The sequence below is a fragment of the Dryobates pubescens genome, chromosome 23, assembly GCF_014839835.1.
Source record: "Dryobates pubescens isolate bDryPub1 chromosome 23, bDryPub1.pri, whole genome shotgun sequence".
In the NCBI taxonomy this organism is placed as follows: Eukaryota; Metazoa; Chordata; class Aves; order Piciformes; family Picidae; genus Dryobates; species Dryobates pubescens.
In genome coordinates, this window is record NC_071634.1 from 16581483 (window position 1) to 16605643 (window position 24161).

The 24161-nt window shown below is 43.4% G+C and overlaps 1 protein-coding gene across 3 annotated transcripts in view; it reads left to right on the plus strand.

Moving 5' to 3' along the window:
- Window positions 1-24161, plus strand: part of PPARGC1A (PPARG coactivator 1 alpha) — a 341886-nt gene that overhangs the window by 259427 nt on the left and 58298 nt on the right. Inside the window, exons 2-3 of one of the 3 annotated variants that reach the window (XM_054172284.1) lie at window positions 22737-22850; window positions 22937-23072. The exons of 1 other annotated variant lie outside the window; for it this stretch is intronic. In XM_054172284.1, coding sequence (XP_054028259.1) covers window positions 23025-23072 — 48 coding nt within the window. In that variant the 5' untranslated portion in view covers window positions 22737-22850; window positions 22937-23024. Of the gene's footprint in view, window positions 1-22736; window positions 22851-22896; window positions 23073-24161 lie in introns of those variants that run through there. One more of the 3 variants, XM_009904915.2, reaches the window with a different exon arrangement.

Here is a 24161-nt window from a genome sequence, read left to right on the forward strand (position 1 = left end):
GATTTTGTAATTACAAGTGAGACTTGGGAGTCCAGAAGCTTTAGGAAAGGGGCTCAAAAATCCCTCAGGTGGAGGTCTGAGCACTTTTTGTTTAAATTAAAAAAAAGGAGAGAGAGAAAAGAAAGAACAAATGACAAAACCCCCTTGGTTCTCCCAACAGCACACACTGAAGTGAGTATGTTGGCAGAGAGCATTCATGTGAGATTTCTATGGCTTCAGGGCAGGTGGAAACTGCAAAAGCACAAGGATGTCCATGATGGCGTGGGGCTTGACTTCCTTCTCCATCAAACCTCAAAGTATGGAGCCACTGGGGTGGGAAACAATAGAACTGATTGAACTATGACTAGTCACAGCAGCGGGGATAGTGCTGATTTCCTGTGGGCTTGCTTTGGTACTTCAGCCCTGCTCTCACCATGGTCAGGGCTGCTGTTCAGTTCGCTCTGCTGACACTTATTACAATATGTAATTTGTTGCTCCATCTGTAAAACATGACTGATAAATTGCAAACACACAGATCCTGTGTTGAGTCAGATCATTCATATTTTGCATTGCTTGGAGATCCTTGATTAGAAGTACCTGGAAGGCCAAGTGATTACTTTCTTCTTTTCTTGAGCTGAACTACTCACATTTGGAAAAACCCTATTTCAACAGAGGCTCTATGAAGTGTTTGTCCTAATAGGCATTTATCGTGAGTGGCACTGATGGAATGGGCGCTGGTGTGAAGCAGATGTAGCTGTGTAATAGTTTACTTTGATGGCTCCTTTAAGAGGCTTCATAATCTTTATATTTTACCACTGGGTTTGGAATTTTATGCTCCTTTACCAGGTGTGTTACCTTGAATCAGATGTTTTCATTTTAGACTATTGACTTATGAACACATGGCCTGCAGGGATTGATGTGCAGCAAATTGATTCCTTTTAAAAGACGTATTCGTGTATTCTCTTTTTATTTAGTGTAGGAGTTGACTAGAAAACATAAATGATTGATAATGACAGTTCCTGAGTAAAAATGAAAGTGTCTCGCAATTAAAACCTTTGTTTCACTTAGCTTAAAAGCACATCTGTAGAGAGAAATCAGCAAGGATGGGAATGCAGCTAGCAAACATTAGTTTTCTGGGTTAACATTTAACAAACCCAGCTTTTTAAACATTGCTTCTCCACTCACAGCCACTATTGTTTTTTGTGCTCTTATCGTTCAAAGAGTTCAAGCTATCAGAAAAGGATGCGTACAAAGATTACCTCAAAATGAGGCATTGTAAAAGCTCCCTACCTGACGAATTTGTCCTATTGGAGCCAACATCCATTTTAACAGAATCCACTAAAAAAGCTCAATCTGTTCAGCCTGTGAGATGGAATGCAGCAGCAGAGTCCTGCCATGAAAATAGCTTGTGTAATCAGTGGAATATAAATGGCAACAGCATCTTGTACTCCTTTTATGATGGTGGAAAGAGAAGGAATTCAGTGGGCAGCCATATGACCAGGTCCTGTGTGACTGAGAAGCTCACATTTTTGCATGCACTGTGGCACAAGATCTCATGTCCAAGAGGAGGTAAATTGTTCCCGTGCCTTGTGACCAGGATCTGTGTCTGGAGGATGAAACAGAATAATGGACCATTATTTTAGCAAAGACATTAGGAATCTGTGCGACTGCTGGAAGCATTAATTAACAAAATGTTTCCTCATAATGGCTAGCATCCTTCTGAAAATAAGAGTGGGGAAGCTGCTTGAAATAAAAAACTGCAGATATCTCTGGGCCACTTGTATTTTTAAAGCACTGCCTGTGCTGACAGAAGAGGCAAGTACATGGCAATTACTGAAGGTTTAATACAAGGATAAATGTAAAGCGACTTTACACGAATGCATGATTTGTGTTGGTGGGTGGCGTTCGTTAGGCTCTGGTTGGAGTCCAGTCTGTGTTGCTGCATGAAGAGAGTGTGCTGGGGTCAGGTCAGTCCTCTCTGAATGATAATCCACATCATAAAGCTACTGTAAATGATTCAGCATGGTTTAGTATTATTTTCAGCCAGTGCCCAGGAGAGGCCAGGACTGAGCTAGCATTAAGAATGAATTGTTCATGCTTCCCACTCTTATATAACTGCGGGTTCGGGTCACAGAGAAGTACGTCAGGAAAATGAGCACAGCCTCCTTCTGCAGTGTAGATTGCTTGTCTTCCTTAAGTGAAGGTTGTGAACCAGGATGGAGGGATTGGATCAGGGCTGCAAATGTGTTTGATTTTCAGAGCTTCCCAGAGAAACTGAATAGCAATTCTGCAAGTTGTCAGGACTTTCAGGAAAGGTGCCGAATACTCTCAGCTTTTACAGTGACCGGGAACTTTGCCTCCATTTTTCAAAGCAGTTGGCATTTTGAGTTTTCCTCTTTAATTTTCTGTGTGGATATAACGTGTTAACTTAAAGCCAATGATTGAGTTGCAGACAGGTTCTTGATGCAATTGGTTGATGCCAGTGTGGGGTTTTTTTACTGCTTAGTTCTTCTTTGATCTCTTACTAACATTAATTTCATTGCATTGGTGGTTGAGGTCATACCAGATTGCCATTTCCTTCTGTTGTCACCCTCTAAAGGGTCTGAATAAGTAACTGCTGTAGATAACTAGGTAAGTTTTTAAGGCATCGTAGAAGGCTACAAAAGGGTAGTCTTGGATGCAGGACTTCAGAGAGGGACAGAAAGGAAATGGAAACATTCCCCCATAGCAGAAACCGTAATTCCTAATTGTCTAGACATCATTTTGTAGCAGCTACATTTAGGCTGTGTGATTACTCCATCTCACTGAGTAAAAAATATGAACGTTGTTTTATCTATATACCAGGGGGGAAAAAACAAAACAAAACAAAACAACAAACCAGAGCCCTGTGTTCTTTAGACTTGGCTAACAAGTCCAGTTGAGAACAAGTGGAAACTCTGCCAAGCACTTTTTCATCGAAGAGTTTCCTTGAAGCCCTATGAGGGGAAGATTAGAGCACTGCAGACAAAATTGCTGATTCTTACACAGGGTGCCACTCTCTTCTCTGTGCTTAGGACCATCCTGCAGACTTGGGCTGGGCACCTGGCAAATGTAGGTTGGGTTTGGTGGCTGTGTTTGTGAGTGCTATCATGCACAAGGACCAACTGACCTGAGCCTGAGATAAGCAGCATCTGCTGGATTTTGTTCATGTGTTTTTAGGAGTTTGATGTTTTGTGTTGCTGCAAATGGACAGTTTCAGTCTGTCCCTGAGTGGCTGGAGTTCGCACTATCAAATACGATGTTGCACCAGTTCAGACCTCACACCTGAGCTCTACTTGCCTCATAGACATGTTAGAACCTTTTTGTTTTCCTGGTTCCTCAGCAGTTACATTCTTCTTCCTGCCCAGAGTGGTTGTGGAGTCTCCTTCTCTGGAGACTTTCAAAACCCACCTGGATGCATTCCTGTGTGGACGACCCTCGGTGCTTCTGCTTTAGCAGGGGGGTTGGACCCGATGATCTCTGGAGGTCCCTTCCAGCCTCTAATGTACTGTGATACAAACATGCTCCTTTACTTACAGACTCTTCTCTCCTATTATTTCAAGGGGGACTGCGTCTTAAAAGAGTAGGAAAAAATGTTTGTTTCTGGTTTGGGTATTTTTTTCCTCTTACATGTGAAGAAATGCCATGAAAAAAGCCATGGAGATGGAGTTCATTATGTTAATCCCATCTCTAAAAAAGCTGCCATGCTGCAGGCCTTTGTTGTCAATAAAATGTCAAGCAATGGCATGTACAGCATGTTGTGCAGGCTTGAAAATGCCGCAGCTGTAGGACTGTGCTGCGTTTCCTGCACAAGAGCTGAGAAGTATGGGAGGGATTAAAGCCAGGTGCAAGCCCAAGTGCAGAAAACCTGCCACCTTACAAAGAGTTTTCTGCAGCATATTTGTAAAAAACTGGTTGCCATTCTCCACACTTTGAAAGATAGGTGTTCACATTTCATAGTTTGCCTCTGGTTTACCCATTAAAGCTGGTACTCTTCTTTGCTTGCTTTCTCAAAGGGAAAATATCTTTCTGAGTGTTAATGCCACTGTGCAGCTTGGTAGAGTCAAAGGAGGGCAAAATCTGAAAAAAGGGGGACCTACTGATGCTTTAATGTAGTTACAGCTATTAATTCAGCATGCTCGTGATAATGTGGGGTCAGGTAAAATACCAGAAAGCAAACTGCCCTTTTAATAATAAGAAAAGGGATTTTTTTCCTTCAGCACTGACCCATTTTGCAAAAGTGGGGATTTTGTCTGGTAAAGGACCCGATGCTTTTTTAGTTCAGCTTGAAAAAGCTCCAGTTTGGAGGTCTCCTCTCCTGTTGTGGGCACGGCTGGCTCCAAGCAGGTGAGCCTAATGCATTTAATAATTTGACCCTCACCAGCAGAAAGCAATGGGGAAAATACTACTTTCCTGGGGATGTGTTTTTTATAGGTAGAACACTGAGACTTAGGACAGCACCAATCTTCATTCTCCCAAGCACTAAACCGGAGTCTGGGCATGTGGCAAGGAGGCTAACGACTGTGAGCAGGTAAAGTGCTCCTGCCCTAACTCTGAAATAAGTATCACACCTTGTTTCTCAGACAGAGTCTGCTGAAAATTTCCCTGGGTTTCTGGAGGAGTATCACCATCTCTTCTCACAGCACTGGCACAGTGCTAGCAACTGAAGTGCCTGAATCCCAGGGCTGTGTTACAGACATATTTTCTACCGATTTTCAAAACCAACTCAAGACCTTGGAGTGAGGATCACCCATCCTGTGCTAGTCAAACTTCCAAGACCAGTGATTTAGTTTAGGACACAACAGGAATGAGGGTTGTCATGTGGAAGTAAGAGGGATGAGGGATGGTGGTTGTCATTGCAGGTCATGTAGGAAGCCCTAGTCTAATCCATGACCATAGTATTTTTATCTCTGTGCAGCTTTCACACCGATTTCAGTGACCGGATGGCAGAATAAGGAGACGTATTACTGTTATTATTTGATGTGTGTGAGCCCCTGTGGCCTTCCCACTGTACACACTTGGATCGAGCTTTGCCTCCTGCACAGGGGGCCAGGCACTCCGCTGTGCCACTCCATCCACCTCTCCCTGGAGCAGCTTTGTTAGGTTTCATATAATTACGGTTGATGTCTCTCCAAAAACATTGCATGTTATGTTTTGTGCTGTTTTCTGACACCTCGTGAGAGGGTTTCCTTCAGCAAATCACCATGTGCAAAATGGGGAAAGTCTGCAGCTGTAAAATTAATTTCATTTGTATTTAGCCAGGTGTGGGTATTAAGAGACAACTGAAATCTGGCATCATAAATCCTTGTCCAGGAAGAATGAAAAAAAAATGGGGGATGTGAGTATCTGGATTCAGGGTTTCTCTTCTCTTCCAGGCCTTTTGTTGTTTCAGTGAACATGCTGGTGCTGCCAGGTTCCTTACAGCCCTTCTCGTTTTGACCGCTGCTGGTTTGTGTGCTGATTCAGTAGCTACAGTAGTGTAACCTCCCTTCTTCCCTCCCTCCTTTCTTCCCTTCCTTTTTTTCTTCCTTCTTCTCTTTCTCCTATATGGGGGCAGACAACCTGAAAAATCCTTTCATCAGCACATAAAAAGGTTACACTTGCAACCAGCTCTGCATCTAGTGATTCTGTGACAAAGTGTTTTATCAAACCTCATTTTTTTTCAGTGTGGGGGCATCTCCTTCAACGTGTGATATCAACAGAGATGCTTTCTTTATGTTTGAGGGTGTTACAGGTACCTCCAAAACAACCTGCATCTCCAGAATAGAAATCTCCTGTCTGGAGGAGGATCAAGGTTTAATACAGGGAGACAAGGCTGTTGTCAGGGCTGCACTTGGTGGTGTGGTCTGCTGGGCTAAGTTAGGCTGCAGCATGGGACTTTTGATGAGGAGGTATGAGGATGAAGAGGTGCTACTTTTGCACAGGGCTCTTGTGACTCTACTGACATTTCTACTTGGAAGAATCCCCTTTTTAAGGGTGAGAAATAGTTTAGTTTGTCTGCTTGGCCCTCTGTGATATGTTCCTACCTCATACTAATGCCGGTCATATCAGATCATTCTAATTATAAATCTGACAGCTCTGAGAATTTGGATTTTAAAATCCTGTTGTTTTTTCTTTTCTTTCTTTCTTTCTTTCATGTGATTGTTACAGCTCCAAACCAGGAAAAAGTTAGTAATAGACTTAACCAGGTTGGTAGGCATTGCTTCAGCCACAAAAGCACCTAGTCCACACCTGGATTTGAGCCAGGGAGTACATCTGCTATAAATCTGAGAGAGAAAGACAAAAGTGTCCTGTGCCATGAGATTGGTATCAGCAGGGTCCCCTGTTTCCAGCCATGCACATTTGCTCTAAGTCAGGAAACTAATTAATGGAGAACATTTCATGTAAAATAGAGCAGCAGATCTGATTTACATGACTTCTGTGCATTTGCAAGTATTTTTTTCCCCCTATGGCTAAAGCTGTAGTAACAGATTTTGTTCCAATAAACGAACTAACATGCATGTACTAAGCGGAGATCTCGGGGACCCAGGCTCTGCAACAACTGTGGCATTCTCTCCTGTTTATTCACTCGCACTGATCCAGATGCCCCCCTCTCTGTGCCGTCTCTCCTCCCCAGCTTAGCTACTAAGCAACCTCTTGGGTCGCTGCAGTGAATCAGCACTTCTGGCAGGCTGTCCCTCCCGTGCTCTACCTCCAAGCCCGACGCCGGTGCAGTGCACAGACCGCTCCTGAGCTCCTTCGCTGCCGAGCGAGCACAGCTTGGCCCTTCAGGCAGAAGTTTTCTTGCACTTTTACAAAACAGCACATAACAGAACAAAAATACATGCTGGTTTTTACTTCCTTTTAGGAGAGCAGCTTTTTGCTGATGGTGATCCAGGGGATATTTGCAGCCTGCTTTAAAGCACTGTTGTGAGCATTCAGAGAGTTTGTACTAAGTGCAATAAATACGTTGAAAAATAAAATACATTGAAACGAGACACATTGCACTTGGAAAAGATGGCCCTTGTAAGATTCAGAGAGCTTTGAAAATATTGAGATGATCTCTGAAAGAACTGCAAGAATGTAAGCAGAAATCCAGTAAACTCGTGAACTTGCTTCCCTCTCCAAGCTTGTTTGCAAATCCTTTTTAGGTCATGCTACCTACAAAAGACAGGAAGAGAAGGGAGTTCTTGTCTTTTTTTCTCATTGCAAGGCAATTTTCAAACCCAAGAACACCTCTCACTGCATTAAATTCCCCCAGAAGATACTCAGTTTCTTTCTGGGCCTTTGGAAATGTTCTCCAGATTATGAATACTTTCTTTGGTCTGACAATACAGAGCAAGAGGATGTTTGCAGACCCTCTACTTGGCCAACCTTACTGAGCTAGTTGGTGAGGAAGGTGTAACTGCATTAAAAGCTCAGAGCACGAGCCACAAGAACGGATAAATCCTGCCTCTCTGGAATCTGTGGTACAGCTGGTTTTGAGGGGGTTGCAGGAGGGCAGGATCAGGCTCTGTGGATGTTTTGCCGTGGATGAATTTTTCTTAAATGGTAAAAGAAATTAAAATAATTTGTTTCCAAACCAGTGTTCTCATAACCAGTACAGTAGCAATATGCAGCAGGACTCAGAGATCCTGAGCAGTATTGTTGTTGGTTTATCATTGAGTGTTTTTTTCTCTCCTCTTACCTTCAAATCTGAACCCAAATCTTGGCTTAGCACTTTCATGTATATTTTCATGCTTGGATCTGTAGGCATTGTCTTCCTTGGTTTCCATTAATGTAAATAGTTAAATAACTGAAGGAATTGGAACAATCTAGTATTACTCTTCTTCAGCAGGTAATTGGTGTTTTGCAGGCCTAATTTGCAATATGTTGATTAGTGCTTTTGTTATATTAAGGAGTTTATTTTTACCATTTACTGTAGATTAGTCTCCTGTATGCAGTTCATTAGATGCAGTTTTCACAGTTATGTCAACCTTGCCTCTGCCTGGGCCTTCAGTCCTGCAGAAAATCCCCATACAATGTATGTATGTAATGTTTGTCATCTGGAGTGAGACACAGAACCTCCAGAGTTCAAAACACGATCTCCTGGTGTTGGCTCTGACGTGCCTAAGTCCCCTAGGTGGTCTCAAACAGGCTTACCTCCTGCCGAGGGTCATGCATAGAGAGTGCCCCATAACATACACTGGTGAGGAGCACCACACATCTCAGAGGGATTTGTATGTCTCCATTTCATACCTGGTATGCTGAAGAGTTCTCACCTCTGCTGTGCAGTGAGGTCTATGAAGGAATGCAGGCAGGCGTTGGCTCATGTGTGACTCTAAATGGAGTCTGTGTTTTCAGAAGTGGTCCATTGTCCTGGGGATTAATGGGAACTTGATCATCCGGTTATTGCCTGCCACTGCGTATCCTGTGAGCACACCAGATACCCCATGTCTAGCGGCATGGCTTTCTGTGGGTTTGAAGGTGATGGTTTGGGAGAGGATTATCTTTTTCTTTCTTTCCCCCCCCTGTTTGCTTTATTAAGCCAATTAGAAATGTTCGAGACTAGGAGGTGTTTTTCCAGGTCTTATGATCCCATTAGATAAACAACAGAGGGATAAGTGAAGAGAGGAAGCAGACTACAGAACAGGCTGTGTAAATAAAACACAGTAACTAACTTTTGGTCTGCTAGCATCTTAGTGAGCAGTCTGATTATTGACTGCCCAGCCGGTTCTGCTGATACAACCCAACATAAATTCATCTTTGCTGCTTTTTTACCAATGCTAATGCCAAAGAACCAGAGGAGCTCTAGGAAAGGAGAGTTGGATTCAATTCTGGTTCATGAATCACATATTGAATTGTCAGGAAAGGAACAAATTCTGCCCCCCTTGCCACTATAACTATGATAGGTTGTACTTGTGTGCCTCAGGGCAGAATATGGTCTGAAATGAAATAGATGAGGTCAAAATCTGTTTTCATTGATCACAGAGGAGGCAGTGAAGCTGTAGAGGCAAATGTGACAGCAAAATATTGTCAGCAAGGCCATTCCTCTTGCCAGTGATGCATCACAGCAAAAAGAAGGCTGTTTGATTTTCAACCTCCATGAGGTGTTGGTCAGGTTGATAAAAAAACATAATCTTTCTGTAGGAAGGCAAAGTGGACAAAAAGTAAGGCCCAGAGATTGACACTGAGTTGCAAGAGGCCATTTATATAAAGTCTTTTTTTGCATAGGAAAAAGAAAAAAGAGTATTTTGGGTTTGTTGGGGAAAGGATTCATATTTTATTTTCAAAAAATAATTTATCATACTTTTAGGATCTTGCAAAAGGGACACCAGGAATGTGATTCCAGGAATAATCTTCTTCTATTCCATCGTATATTCTGCAGCCTGTTCCATAAAGATGACAACAGTAAAAAAGGCAAGGGATGCAATAGAAGAAACAACTCCTTTTTTTTCTCTTTTTCCTGTTAGGGTAGATGGCTTTACAGAATAGATACTGAAGCAGCAAAGAACTGAAAGTGGTTTCTGAGAAGTGTTGACCTCCTTTCGTGCCACTTACTGTGAATTAAAGCTGTGAGTGAGAACTAGTTTGGGCATGTGGTACAGCACTTACAGCAACTGCTGCCAAGGAACGAGATTTGTGTTTCTAAGGAAATGCAACAAAAGAAAATGCTTTAAGAGGCTGTGGCTGTCACTGTGTAGAAAGTATCTACGTACAGATAGGAAAGAAAGGCCAAATTGGGTTATTCCATACACAGGTTAGTGTATGTGTGAATTCTTGTAATGTGAGACGCAAAATCAAACGGCTGCGGATTGGGCAGGGTTTAGCATATCTGACACTGCTGGAGTTTACAAAGTTGAGCTAGCTAAAAGCAGTTGTGACCTGCTCTCGCCTGTGATTGACTGTTGTTTGTCATTCTTACAGGCATTGTTAGTAACAGTGACCTGCTACAGGGAAAGGATATACTCAGAGCAAGGAAAATGGGCTTCTGTGGCTTCGTGGAACTCCTTTCTTAGCAAAGCAAAAGGCAGAAATCTTCATCACTTTTAAACCCAGGCTGCCAAACAGTATCACTTACCACTACCTTTAAGGCTATAAATATCTCGGGACATGACATCCGCTCGCTGATTTGTAGCAAAGATGTTATGAGAATTGTTCATGCACTGAAGTTTCATTAAGGGGTGAAAACCATAGCAAAACACCGAGGCAAAATATTGCTATATTTATACAGTGTCTTCAGGATTACTTTTTTTCCCCCCTCTTGGGTTGGAAAGGGAACCACCTGTCTCCTTTGCTGATGTCAGACTGCTCCCTGGAGACACGCTGCTATTGGAAAGCACATGATACTGTACATATTTACACCAAGCTCGTATCTGATTGAGATTGGGCTACAAGACCTGTGAGTTCACAAGTTTCTTCATCAGACTCTCATGCATTAAACATGTGTTTGAACTCTGGCTTGAAAGCCCTGTGATCTTATCACAGACGTATTTATGTAATAGTTAAATGAATGATCATGTGCTCTCCAGCTCCTTTTCCATGCAAATGCAGAGGAAATTGAATATTATAATATTTCTGTGAGCTGTCCTCAATAACAAATTACTGTTTAAAATAACCAATATTTGTGTGTATATCAATTGCCTAGCAGTTATTTTTGTCTTCTATTTGCATGATATGGAAGAGAATTTTTCTAGCGAGCGTTTTAAGCTACTTGGTGCTGCTTTCCTTTTGGAATGATCACAAGGGTGCACATTTAGGGATGTATTTTCCATCTGTTTTTTTGAAGCTGGCAAAGCACATCATTTGGAATAGAAAAGAAGAAGTTTGAAAGGACCCATATTTGAACTGCTATGTGTTTGAGCCATTCTAGGAATTCTTATTCTGTAGCAGTTGGTAAAAGTGAAGGACTCTATTGTGCCCTTGGATGTGGTATACAGGCAGTGCTCAAGGCCAGTGGGAGCCCTGTGTCAGTGCCATGGGGCACATTAGGGCCCCTAAGAGCTTTACTGTTCTGTTGCCAAGGCAGAGCCTGAAGTGTTCTGGAGGGTTCTGTGAAGCCCAGCTGTTTGATGCAATTCTGCATTGTGCAGGTTTGTTAGAGATGGGTCAGGATCCTTTCGCAATGTCCTGGGCTCATGCATCTGCTTGGAGAGCCTTTAGGGATGTGCTTGCTGGAGGGAGTCCTGAGTCTTCTCTGTCCTGCAGTGCTGGGTGTGGGACTGCCAGTGGGCTGTGGGCTGGCTGATACATCCCTGTGACTTTTGCCAGAACACCAGATCTTTGTAAGCCAAAGACAAGCTCTGCTACAGCTGTGTGACCCATGTACAGCTCGAGGCCTGAGCTTCCTCGCAGAGCCATGCTGGCAGAAGGGTGCTTCTTTTTGGAGTGCAAATCTTCACTCAGTAAGCCACAGCTCACTCACCCTCCCTGTGCTTATCCAGAAGTCCTTGAGTCCTCAGAACAACTCACCCATTTGATGGGTCTGCTCATGTAGTGAATAGGGGTGACAGATCCTGTCCCTGTTGCCCTGGCAGTGGTTGGATCAGACTGAGCATTGTTCAGCGCAATAATTTCTCATAGGTGGACATTTTGAAAGCACCAAAATACTTGGGGACACCAGTGCTTCTAGGAATAGAAGGGAAAGAAAGGCGTCGAGAAAGGTGAACTGCCACTGAACCTTGCTGCAAAACCTCTCTAACTATGGGGAGCAGAGGAAATTTTAAGACTTTGGGTTTGTAGTGTGCTTGGAGTCTCAGGCTGTCCAAATTAAGCCCTGAGGAAAGAACCACATTTCTTTTGGCCATGGTCTGGTGTAGGATGGCTACACAACAGCTGTTGAGCTGCCTATGCCTCTTGAGCCACTCAAGTGCAATTCCTGAGCTGTTCCAGCTTCTTGCAAGTGTGTACCCAAGTTACAGTGGTACAGAGGGAGCTATCAACATCTCATGCTCCCAAATCTCAGTCCTCTCATTTATTTTTTTTTAGGATCTGTGATATATTTAGTGTAGTTATTTGCCATATGTTACAGATTATTTTTTTCCTAATGGTGATTGAAGGGTAAGGAAAAAACAGATCATACCTATCCTAGAGACAGAAATGAAATTAGAGACAGAAATGAATTCCTGGCTCATCTGTTTCATCCTCATGTACTAGCACCACTTTTTTTTTTTTTGTATACCAAACCACAGTGTTGTAATATATGATTGATATTAATTAGGTTTCTGCAAAGTACTGCACTCCTCAACTTGAACTGAACCAGAAATAAATACATTGCCATATATTAACATTTTATTAGTTGAGAAGAAGAATAGGATGAAGGCACCTATGTGAAATCCAAAGTATGAGCTTCAGATTGAATTAATGCCAGCAGTGCCTTGAGATTAATTTGGTTTCTATGGGTACAGAATAAAAAACAGTATACCATAATGTAACTATGTTTACCAATTTATTTCTGGCATTAAAAACTAAAACCACATTATATATGCAACAACAGTCTTTTCTTCCTTGGAAGGAGCAGGTGGGCACATTTTAGTAATTAAAGTGAATGTTGCCCTCTGAAAAGTGCCAGTACTCTACTGGAAGAGTTGCTTTTCTTCTACAGGATCTGCCCCATCACAAGCAGCAGAGCTGCAATGTACCAATGCACACCTAAACCCCAAAGAAGGTACCAAGAAGTTTCCCACCTTCTACAGCTTCTGCTTCAATATCTCTTAAAACGTGATGGCACCTTGTCGTGTGCCATTCAACTGCGTCGGTCAAATTTCAGCTTCCTGTCCTTGTGCCACTTTCTGTCTCCTCAGTATGTGCAAGAGGGAACAAGTTTTGCATTCTAAGATGTGGAAAGCTGGGTAACAATAAAATAAGGCAATGGAAATATCATACAGTCAGAAAGCCATTATTTTAAGGAGTTTCAGCTTTGACATGGTTAGATTAAGTATGAAGCTTTTTGATTGGGTTTTTTTTTTCACTTGCTGTCAAGAATGTTGTTAAATACTGATACCTCCTCCTAAGAGAACAACTTTTAAATACCAAAATGAAAAGGATAAGCATTAAATATTGCGCTAGATACATTGTGCCATAATGTCTACTGCCTTGTTCTTAATACAAAGCACAGTAGGGCTTAATTAAAAAGTGATTGTACGATCTATCACAAACCCGCATTAGGGATATGGATGCCAAGAAAATGAAGTTGAATAGGTGGTGATAATGAAATCGATATTTTATTGAATAGTTTTTATTCCTATGCCTTTGTTTGCTGTTCTTCCCTCCCTGTCAGCAGGTAAGACATTCCCCATCCAAAATCCATTGAAAGAACTCACTTAGTCTGTTGCTGCTTTGTTTGATTGTTTGATCAGTGGAAGTTATTTTGTTCATTTTTTGACAGAGTGAAGTGCCTTGATAAACTTCTGGCTCTGTCGGAGCTGAGCATGACAGTAAACAAAGCAAAGCTGGTCCTTTCGAGCTCGTTCCTGCTAGGAGTAGCTCTCTAACAACTGGTACAAGGGTGATTTTCTATTTCATGTAAGCAGAAGTCAGTCACTCAAAGCCTCCAGGGCAGCCCCACAACCTGGGTTAGGACAGATTTCTCCTGTTCCAGCTCCTAGTTTGGCTTCAGGACCTGCTAAGCAGAGTGTTTAGCAGCAGAGAACAGGAAAATATATTCACTGAAGCATAATACCCAGTGAAGAATACATACAATAAAAGTAAGTATTTGTACAGCCTGGGTCAAAATCACCCTTGTTATAACTTCATCACCTTAAATGTTATTGATTTTCCAGGTACCACTGACCTGAAGTTGCTGGGATTGTGCTCGGGATGAATTTGACCTATACTGTTAAGGCCAAGCAGAATCACGATTTATAAAGTGCAATGCAAAGAAATAGTTGCTGCGTGTTCTGCTGTCTTGTAATTCTACACCAGTCACTCAGAGTTCAGTGCACCGTTGGAAAGTCTCATCTTTAAATGGGTAGAAGTGTGTCTGCAAGCGCTGTAGCAGAGAAGAAGACAAAAGAGCTTATTGTGCCCTTTCAGGTTTTTAAGAGTGGTATGCTGCAAACGCGTCAGCTCACGTTTGCTGAACAGAGCTGCTTAGGTCAGCTGGCACAGCTTCATTCTCACATCCCCACTTTCTAGGTTGGGTGTTGCTGGTGTCCTTTTTGAGACAAACTCAAGCAGCCAAAAGGGAAGGCTGGTTTTGATGATCTTGCTGCATGTCCGGAATGAACACCTATCACATACTGCAAGGCGCTGCACATTGCGACTTGCAGCTCGTCTCGTGCCCGGGCGCGATATGCAACATGGGATAATGTGCTAGAGGAGAGGACAGGCACAGCACAAGGCTCTGGAAGCCATGAGAGGCACTGAAAGCTTGCCTTTCTGGTATGCAGCAGTACAGATATTTGAAAGGTTAGGTCCGGTCTATTTTTAGGTAGCCTTCACATTGGGACTGATCTGAAAATGAAGGTGATATAAAAACTGCAAGTGTCTCTCCTGATCTGTCAGAGATTTTGGACAAAGGGCATTAAAAAGGCTGTTCCCCGACTGGGAGATATTTTTTTTCTCCCCCCGAAGGAAAGCTGCGCCTCTTATTTAGAAGAGGAGTCTTTATGCTCTTGATTAAAATGCCGGTGCTGTCTATTTCACTCCAAGATCAGCAGTTTCAGATTTCAGCAAAGTTAAAGAAATATGACTTTCCCACTTATTGTTTGGGGAAGATTTATTCACTTGTGTAAATGAATTTTAAAAAATTGGCAAGGCCTTTTATCTGGTGTGAAATAAATCTGAAGATAAATGATCTTTTCCGCTAACATCACCTATCATTAAAGTGGCTAAATGAAAATCAAAATGTGTTGCTATTTAGTGCCTGCTTGCCTTTTTACGGGAGATGAAATTGAGCATGTTTACTGGGCAGGAATTGTCAGCAATGCTTCGATTTATAGCGTTGTCCAGGATATAAATTAACAGCCGCCGTGCGTTCCCCCCACTCTCCCTGGAAGATGGTAGCCCTGTGTCTCCCAGAAGCGTGCGTCCCCAGCCCGCTCGGCAGGCTCCTACCCTGCCTTAAAGGAAACCTGCAAACAATGTAAAATTGTGTTGCAGTGAGCCGAAGTGCAAATATTTTGCTGTGTCTTTGTAAACAGGAGTGCATGTGAGAATGAAACAGCTGGAGGTCTACCTCCAGGAAACCCCTGGGGATGTGTCACACTCATTTCTCCAGTCTGGGCAATCTCGGTTTAATAAATTGGTAATAATATTATGATGAAGTGCTCTTTGGTGTTGGTTTGTTGTTTGGTTGTTTTTTTCAGAGGCTTTTTCTGCATAGCAACTTGCAACATAAATTAAAATAAACTTCCATCCTGACAGTTTCTTATTTTTACTCGGCCTTTTGTTCCCCAGAAAGGAAGGGGGAGCCTGCAGTGGGCGAAAGGGAAGGGTGCGCTCTGGTAAAGTGTCCATCCTACACAGTCCTTTCAATGCTTTTGGTTAAATGCATTGCCCTGGCTTCCTGTTCTGCATGTGAGGTTCAACAGTGCAAAGACAGCAAATAATGTTTTATTGTGTCAGATTGTTGTGAAATTTTATGATGGTAGAGCTCCATTAGGGACAAATATGAAAGTAGCAAGCTTGTCTTACCTGTTGTTTGGCACGAAGTAATGAAAGTAGTTGTAGCTCTTTTGGGGTGGAGGTATGAATCTTCACTGGTACCCACTTATAAAATAATTATGAGACTAACCAGTGCCCCAGGGCAAAGAATCTTTGGCAAATACTACATTTTTCAGGAACCAAGATAGCTAAAATGGTGATAGCTGGTGGGGTTTCAGCACTTCATCCCTGTTCCATTCACAGGGGAAAGCTGGGCAAGTCTGAGTAGTATGAAAATAAAACACAGGTGGAAATGTGTGTGGAGGAGATTCTGCTTTGGACTGTCTTGGTCCCATTTTCTGTGATAAGGTCTGATTCAAAGCCTGCCTAAATCCATTTTAAAATTCCCATTCTCTTCCAAAGGATTTAGAGCAGTCACCCCTTCCAGTCACTTTAACCCCTCTTTTACAGGTATGAAGGCAAGTAATTTGGATAGAATAAAATAAAATTAAAATAAAACAGTAACTCAGTCCAAACCACTCCATAGTTAGGAGCTCTCCCATTCCATCTCTGTACTACTTTGTTTGGCCCTGAGTCAAAGGTGGAAGTACTGACAAATTTCTTGTCAAAAGCATCGCTGGAGGAGGGTCAGCCTCCAAAGGTTTACAGCTGCACTTTGTACAGCTAATAACCCCTGGGCTAAATGCTTATCTTCCTTTATTTCAGTTATCTGAATTGGGGATGGAGGGAGGATGACATCTCTTGCCATTTGTGCAACTTTTTTAGATTAATATTGCAGCTCCAAGAAAAATGAATAATTGGACTTTTGAGCAGAGAGTGGAACCACAAAACCCATAGGGATTCCTCTAGCACTAGTCACTAGTTTGCATATTGCAAGTTAACTGCAATTCATGAAGGGTTCTGCTAAAAATAACTTCAGGGCTCAATTTTGGCTGGCAGGAGCTGCTAGTTAAGAGGTCAGGGGAAGCTGATACTTCAGGAGCTTTGTCTGTGTGAGACTATGTTGGCTGTTGTGGGGACGTGACCCCATCTCCTCACGGCCTGTCCCTTGGCTGACTGGGGAAAATGGGGTGCTGTGTTCATCTGGGGAAGGGGACATTTGCTGAGTTTTGTGACAGTCAGAGGCCAAGCAGCGAGTGCTGGCTGCTGCACATGTGAAGCTCTGCTGCCCACTGACAGCAGGCTCCACAGCAGCTTGCCCTCCTCTGCAGCTAGGCATAACCCTACAACTGGTTCATAAGCAAACACCACCACACAACAGCTCCAGTTCTTATGTGTGATATCTTCATTTTCTTTTGTTTGCCTAAAATAGTAGCTGAGCAAATCTGTAGCCTCTCTTGCTAAAATCCCATCAGATGACTACACTTCAGAATTACTTCCACATTATACTTTGTTTTAATATGAAAAATGCCAAGAGCTAGGCCCAAGAAAAAAAGGCTGACTCAGTTCCACTGAGCTCTGTCTGAAGAAAGTCTTATTTGAAGATGAGAGATGTGTTGGTAAGGCTGTCTGTCATCTCTAGTTTATTAAAAAAAATTGCTAGGAGGCACTAAAGCTGTCCACTGCCTTTCCCTCTGTTCCTTCACTCAAAGGTGCTTCATTCACATCGACTTTACCATAGCGGTTTTGTGTAAAACAAGATTTGATTTCAGAGTATTCAGAGGTTGCTGTTCTCTCCAGTGCTGCGCTGCAGACCTGTGTGTGCTCCACTGCAATCGCCTTCCCAGCCATTTTAGAGAGCAGAGAGGCTATGGTATGGAAATACTGGTATGGAAATACAGGCTTTTTTGCCTTCCACCAGCAGCCACCACAAGCTTTGGCATGGATCTGGCAGAGACTGTGCTCTCTTGTGCTGCTGTGGCAGTCCGGACACCACAGCTTCCCTCTGATCATAGAGGTTCTGGTTCTGTGACTAAATGGCCAGCTGGCAAAGCAGCAAGTCCCAAGTGCAGTGTGCCAGCTGGGTGCCAGCCCTAGTGAATGATAGTGACTTTGGAACAGCCTCAGCTCCCACTAAATCTGTACGGTTGCATCAGGGAATCTTTTCTGTACCCTAAGATATTGAATCCATGGTGGTTGTTCCTGGGGTCATCTTTTTCAGATCCATCTCAGAAAAAGTCAGTATAAACTAGATTGGTGGTATTGATGATGAATGGGACCCCACAGGTGCTTCAGGGAGGGTGGTGCAAGGTGGATGGTAATACGAGTAAATAAAAGGATCTGGGTGGGGTTTTCAGGGCCCTGCAGAGACTGCAGGCAGACCCAGGTTCTGCCTTTTATGGATGAAGATGGCAATTGTCTGTCTCCATAAGGGGTATGAGCATCCCAGACAGGCTGGGAGGGGGAGAAGAGGGGCACAGCTTCTGGATGTGGGGGCATTGCACCCAGCCACTGAACAGCAATGCCAGAAGCCAGTTCCTTGAGTGTGATACTATTGGACATGAGCAGGTTGCAGGTTTTGGTCTCTTCCCAGGGACTTCAATGCAGGGAGTCGGTGGGGGATTTTATGATTTCTTCTGTTTCAAGGAAGTATCAGCAGTGAAGTGATTAAAAGAGAGGTGATGAAGATCTGTAACGGGCTGATCTTGCTGTGGTCCTGCTTGCTCTGCCAACGTGCAAGGTGCAAAACAGGAATCTGTCTCCTTGGCTTGTCTGGGCGTCTGTGCTCAAACAGCCCAAAGCCTCTCCAGGAAACTGATGTGTTTACAGGGCTCCATTTCTCAAACATATAGGGGCAATAAATTTAAATGTAGATACTCTTTTACAGATTAGTCTCTCTCCAAAACAGTAACACCCAAGTGAAAGACATTGTTTATGCTGCTTTTAACAGGCCTGACAAGCTGGATTTTCCTGCAAATCATCACAAATGTGGGTCCTGGAGAACATATGCTCCAAATGTTGGGGGAAAACAAGTGACAGTGTGTTTTTTATGTAATCAGCTGGTGAGGCTTTGCTTTACTTGATTTAAAAATGAGTAAGTGAAATAGAGGGAGATGTTCAGGGAGACACAAGTAAAATGAGGAAGATTTCTTGTAATGGGTGCCTGTGCTCTTGCCTCACTTAGACGCTCCTGGAAGGTTTCACTAGGAGGAGTTACAAAGAGTTGAGTGTCTGCGAGCCCTGTTAACATTGATAATCAGCTAATCTGCACTCATAGTGAATATTCACAGTCAGGTCCATTTGCATGTGAACAAGCAAGTGATTTCCCCTGGCATTCAGTGCTGTTTATTTGAGGCCTCAGTCTGCAGAGGCAGATGTGGCAAAACTCAGCCTGGTGTCAGTAATGTCAGCTCCTCAGACAGCAGCCTGTGGCCCATAGCTGGGCCAGGAATTAACTTGGCCCAGATCTGTTGAGTTTTTCAGGGAGCTGGTACAGAGAACCCATCATGGTTTTCCTGTGTTAAAAAAACCCCACAACAAACCACACAAGATTTTCATCTCCCAACTGCCCTAGTAAAATGGGAGAGGACATACTGTTTTATTGCATTGTTTAATTGCTGCACCAGTGAACCCAGAAGTTTGAGGAGTTGGCTTGTGCTATTGAGGGTGGATTCTGGGTAGGATGAACTGGATAAATAATGAAAAGAAACTGAGAAGGGAAAAAAGGGAGATCAGCAAACAAATAGCAGAACAGAGAGAACAAACTGGAAAACAAATACAACAAATACAGGACTGTGCAAAAAAATGAGAGTAAAGATGCACAGAAGGAATATTTCTAATAAAAAATTAATAGGGTACATATACTTTATATAGAACACCATTCACACTAACACACCTTTGGAGTGCAGTTTGCTCTTTTATATACAGCATTGGCTGATTTGCTGCTGTAAATCCATTCACTCGTGGAGGGTAGTGCAGAAGGGGGTTGAACTGGTGTGAGAACCTTGGTGAACTGGTTTGCAAACCTCAGCTTGCTGAAACTCCAGCACTAGTTTTATACACAAGTTTGGTTGTCCTTACTCCACTGGAAAAGTAGCAGAGTGCTGAAAATCAGCAAGTAACATAGTCTTAAGGGCCAGGAATTAAATTCTTTGTTCCTCAGTGCTGTGATGAAGGGACTAAGTTTTGGATTTCAAAATCCTGAGGGCTCCAAAATGAGTAGCTTCTTTGAGAAATCTAAATTACAGGGACTGAAAAACATGATCATATCTGGAAAATGTGAGTGGGAGAAGAGAAGGAAGAAATAAAATGAATGCTGAATCCAAGAAAAAAATTAAGGACAGAGGGCTTGAAGACTTTGGTCTTTGCATTGTCTTCCTTGTCATTGCAGGCAGCCTTACCTTCAAGTTCTGTTAAAAAATATATCAGGATTTGGGAATTCATGCCCAAATGCTGTTGGAAGGCTTGCCAGAACTTTCTTGAATTATGGCCCTTGAAGAAAAAAAGACAAGATTTGGGAATTGCTGAGAGTGGGTAGAGAGTAACCTGGAAACAGGGCAAATGCAGTGATTGGGGGGGTGGTCTGAGGCTGGGTATTTCAACAGGGCAGACTGGGCCAAGCAGACCCACAGCCGTTTACCAGCTGAAAGAGGGTTTTCTTTGTATGGGTTTGTTATGGAACCAAATAACGTGTATGTGTTCAGGTATTGCCCCAGGAAAGATGTTTGTGCAATTCTTCCTTGTTGTCAAAACACGAGGGGAGAGCACTGCTAAAGCTTCTAGGGAATGCTCAGAAGACAAGGTTTCCTTTGAGGAGAGCAGCTTAGGTGCTGGCTAGGTTTCACAGACTTCATTTCCAAGTGCAGAGGCTGTGCCATTTCCAAACTACACCACTACTGCAACAACTGCCTGCCTTGCTTTTCTCCTCTCACGGGCAGTATGCTGAAAAGATCACATTACAACACAAAAAAAAGATCCTAGTGAGTAAATGTTTACTGTGGCTGGGGGTAGACACTTGGATTTATGAAAAACATGAAATAAAATCTTCCCAAGCAATGGGGAACCCTTGTTGAAACCTTGCAGTCTTTGGTAGTTGGAATTGTGCTTGGCATCCCTTCCAGGTAATGCTGAAACTGGCAAAGCTCAAGCTGTGACGTGGACAGGGTCATAGAAGAGCTCCGGAGGGCTCCTGTTATTACCTAGTGCTTGCACTGTCTACAGTACACTAAGAAAGTTCTCCAATCTCTAAAGCTTGCATGGTGAGAGCACCACTAAGGCCACAGTTTATATTTATCAGTCAAGTTGCTAATTTGAAGGGAAAGCAGTGAAGTGGAAATGTAGAAAATAGAAACAACATGAGCAGGTCAAAATATCCCAAACAGCAATATGAAATGTTCCAGTGTAAATACATTTCTATAAAAGGTGTGAATGAAACTTCAAAAAAACCAGATGATGGATTCGGCACAGTCAATGAACACAATTATAAGTAGGTATTGAAGGAGAATATTCCACCAGCCATGGATCCACAGATAATAATTAATAAGAACCAACTCCACTCCAGGCAGGCGGATGCCCGGCATTATTTCACAGCTGACTGTTCAGGGGGTAGAGGTACTCACCTTTGCCCCAGATCTTAATAATTTACTGCAGTTTTATCATTAAATCGGCATATAATTGGGAAGGAAATGAGGTTGTTTTAGTTATGAGAGCAAAGCAATAGCATTAATTTAATCATTCCTAGGAAAGGCTTTCTGTAGTCCTTCAGCATTTTGCCGTGTGTTGGGTTTATTTCATTTTATTTTTTAATTAAGTAAAGTAAAAACAATGCCATTTTTGTCATCTGTGCACGGTGAAAATATGACAGGGTGATGTGATTTGCAACTTAAGCACAAGCCGGGAAAACTGTTCATTTTATCAGGACTGGCAATAATGAATTACAAGGGAACACAAACAAGCTGAGAATGTATCTGAGACCCCCTGCCATTTCTGAAGTTTCCAATGTGCGTGGGGGAAAAAGGCTGTTTCAAGAATTGTACTTCTTTGTATTTATTTTTTCTCTCAACAAAATCACCATACTCTTGTATAATAATTGAATTCATTTAGCCTTTAGAATACTCAAGTTTGCAAATAACAATGAAAATGAATATTTCATGACAAGTAGGATGATCAATTATGGTTTTGTGACTTTGAGTGGTAGCCCAGCAGGACAGAGCCAGCGCTTCATTTCAGGAGACTTTTTTGCACCCAGCTAATTAAAAACCCTGCAACTTAAGACAATTAAGCAGGCAGGTGGGGATAGTTAAACAAGACCTTTATTTGTGGGTTGTTTTTTTCCCCGTTGTGAGCAGTGTTTTGCAGTTCGGTTGGGTACCTGGAGTTTGTTGTGTATACAGAGCAAAGGGACATCATAAACCGGTTGCACCTGCAGCAGCCCCTGTTGTCTGGGAAAGGGTTTGACGGCGTGTCCAGGTTTTCACACAAGAGGTTGTTGGTTGGTTGGTTGGTTGGTTTTTTTTTTTTCAATGAGAAAATGCCGAGTCCAGGTCAGAGGGGTTGGTGCATGGTGTTTATACAGAAATGCAGCCTGAGGCAGTGGTGCTTGTAGGAGAAAAAGCAAGCAGGGGTCTGAGTAGTTATGGGCAGGACTGTGGCAGTTGCTTGTAACAGCCCTGGCTTCCAGAGGGAATAGCCAGGGAGACAGAGAAGTGATTAAAGAGCAGCTGAGAAATACTGTTATCTGGCTGGGAACAGGATCAGGCTCCCTCCGTGTAGCAGGTGAGATAACTGTATGAATGTTTTTTATAGCTGCTTACCCCGTTCCACAGAAATGCCTGGTGGTGGGGAGGCAGGGGGGGTGGGTGCTGTTTGCTGATGCGTTTGGTGTGGAAAAACTAACTTGAGTTGCAATTACCGACGAGAAACCATTAACCTAACCAAAATCCCTGACTGGAAAGGGGGAAAGGGGGGGGGGGGGAAGTGGGCCGGTGGTGTAACTTTTGCCGAACTCTGGGACAGCCCCTCCGAAAGAAGCAGCGCCGGGGAGCTGCTGCGGGTGCTGCAAGGTTGGGCTCGGGCTGCTGGGAGCAGGCAGGCTGTAGCTCGGCTTGGAGTTACTTCACTTTTTCTTTATAATAAGCAGAGCTCTGCCTGTTGTTTTCTTGGGGGTGGGGGGGGTGGAGGTGGATTGGTGGGGAAAGCAAGCCAAGAAATGTAAAGAGATGGGGAGGGCGGGGAGGCATTCTGTGGCCGGAGCGGAGTTTCAGGGGTGTGGCGTGGAAATGTGCTTTGAATCGCAGCGTGGAGCCGCGGCCGGCGAGGTCTGAGCGGGTTTTGCAAAGATTTACTTCACTTGAGGCTGGGTCTGCCCCTGGGTGACGTCACGGGCTGGAGCGGCGGCACCAGAAGGCTGGGTGAGTGACAGCCCAGCCTACTTTTTAATAGCTTTGTCATGTGACGGGGAACAGTAGTAAGACAGGTGCCTTCGGTTCACTCTCAGAGAGGGTCTCGTTGCCTGCATGAGTGTCTGCTGCCTGCCTGCCTCTGGACTGTAGTTTGCCAGCTTTCCTGCCGTCGCTCGCAGCTGGATGGCGTGGGACATGTGCAACCAGGACTCTCTATGGAGTGATTTCGAGGTGAGGGGCGCACGGCGTGGGTGACGCGTGGGGCGCGGGCGCTGTGCGGGGCCGGGGGGCTCGTCGGGGGGCCGGCAGGGCGGCCGAGGCAGCCTACTTTGCAAACAAGTCCGAATCTTATCTTAACTCCAGTAAGTTTGCTATTTTAAGGTTACTCTGCGATGCCTTGAGCAAATCAAAGCTGAGCTCCTGTCATCAGTATCTCCTGCAGTTGGAAACTATTTTCATGTGCCTCTGGCTCGCTTTCCTGTCATATGCAATATTTATGCTCTAAGATATTGATATGAATCGGTGTCTGAAGTCTTTCCAGTGGCGTTTAGTGGCCTGGTTGGAAAAATGCCATGTTTATTTAGAATAAGATAAAGATTATTTTGCAAAAAGAAAAAAAGAAGGAAAAAAAGGAGGGGAAAAAGTTGACATTAACCAAGGGCTTCATATTTTAATTGCTTGTTTCACTGTGCTCTATGGAAGGCTTTTTCCTTTTTTGTCAGCTGCAGAATTCAAACACACACACAAGAATGAATACCCTGTTGTTTGGCTTTAGATGCTTTTAAAAGAGGTTTCTGGAAGGAGACGTTTCCCTGCTTCTTGTGGTGTTGGAATAATGACGCTGTAGCTAATGTCCTGTAGAGCAGGGTTCGCAGTCGGTCCAACAAATGGTTAAATCCCACTGCACAGCAGAGACAACAGGATGAACCATGAGAATAGAGTTTATGCAGGACTGTGTGAACTGCTGCTGCTGCCACTGCTGCCGCCGCTGCTGCTTGTGTAAAAATAGATGGCAATACATCAAATCCACAGCTTCTGCTGGCTACAATTCATAAAGGGAATAAAAAAAAAATAATAAAAAAAGGGCAAGCAGCTCCCTGGTAATCTCTGGAGTATAAAGTGAGGTTTGAGGATTTCTGCATGTTTGCATTCAGCAAAATGGAGCATTACCTGAAAGTTCGGGCAACTTGCGAAGCGAGGCAAACTTTCCTTGGACCCCATGGAGAGGAATCCCAAATACAGACCTCCTCAAAGGAACTAACCCTCTGGCTGCAAGCTTGGAATAAGTGCTTAAAATGCTCCCCTTGGGCAATGGGGGAG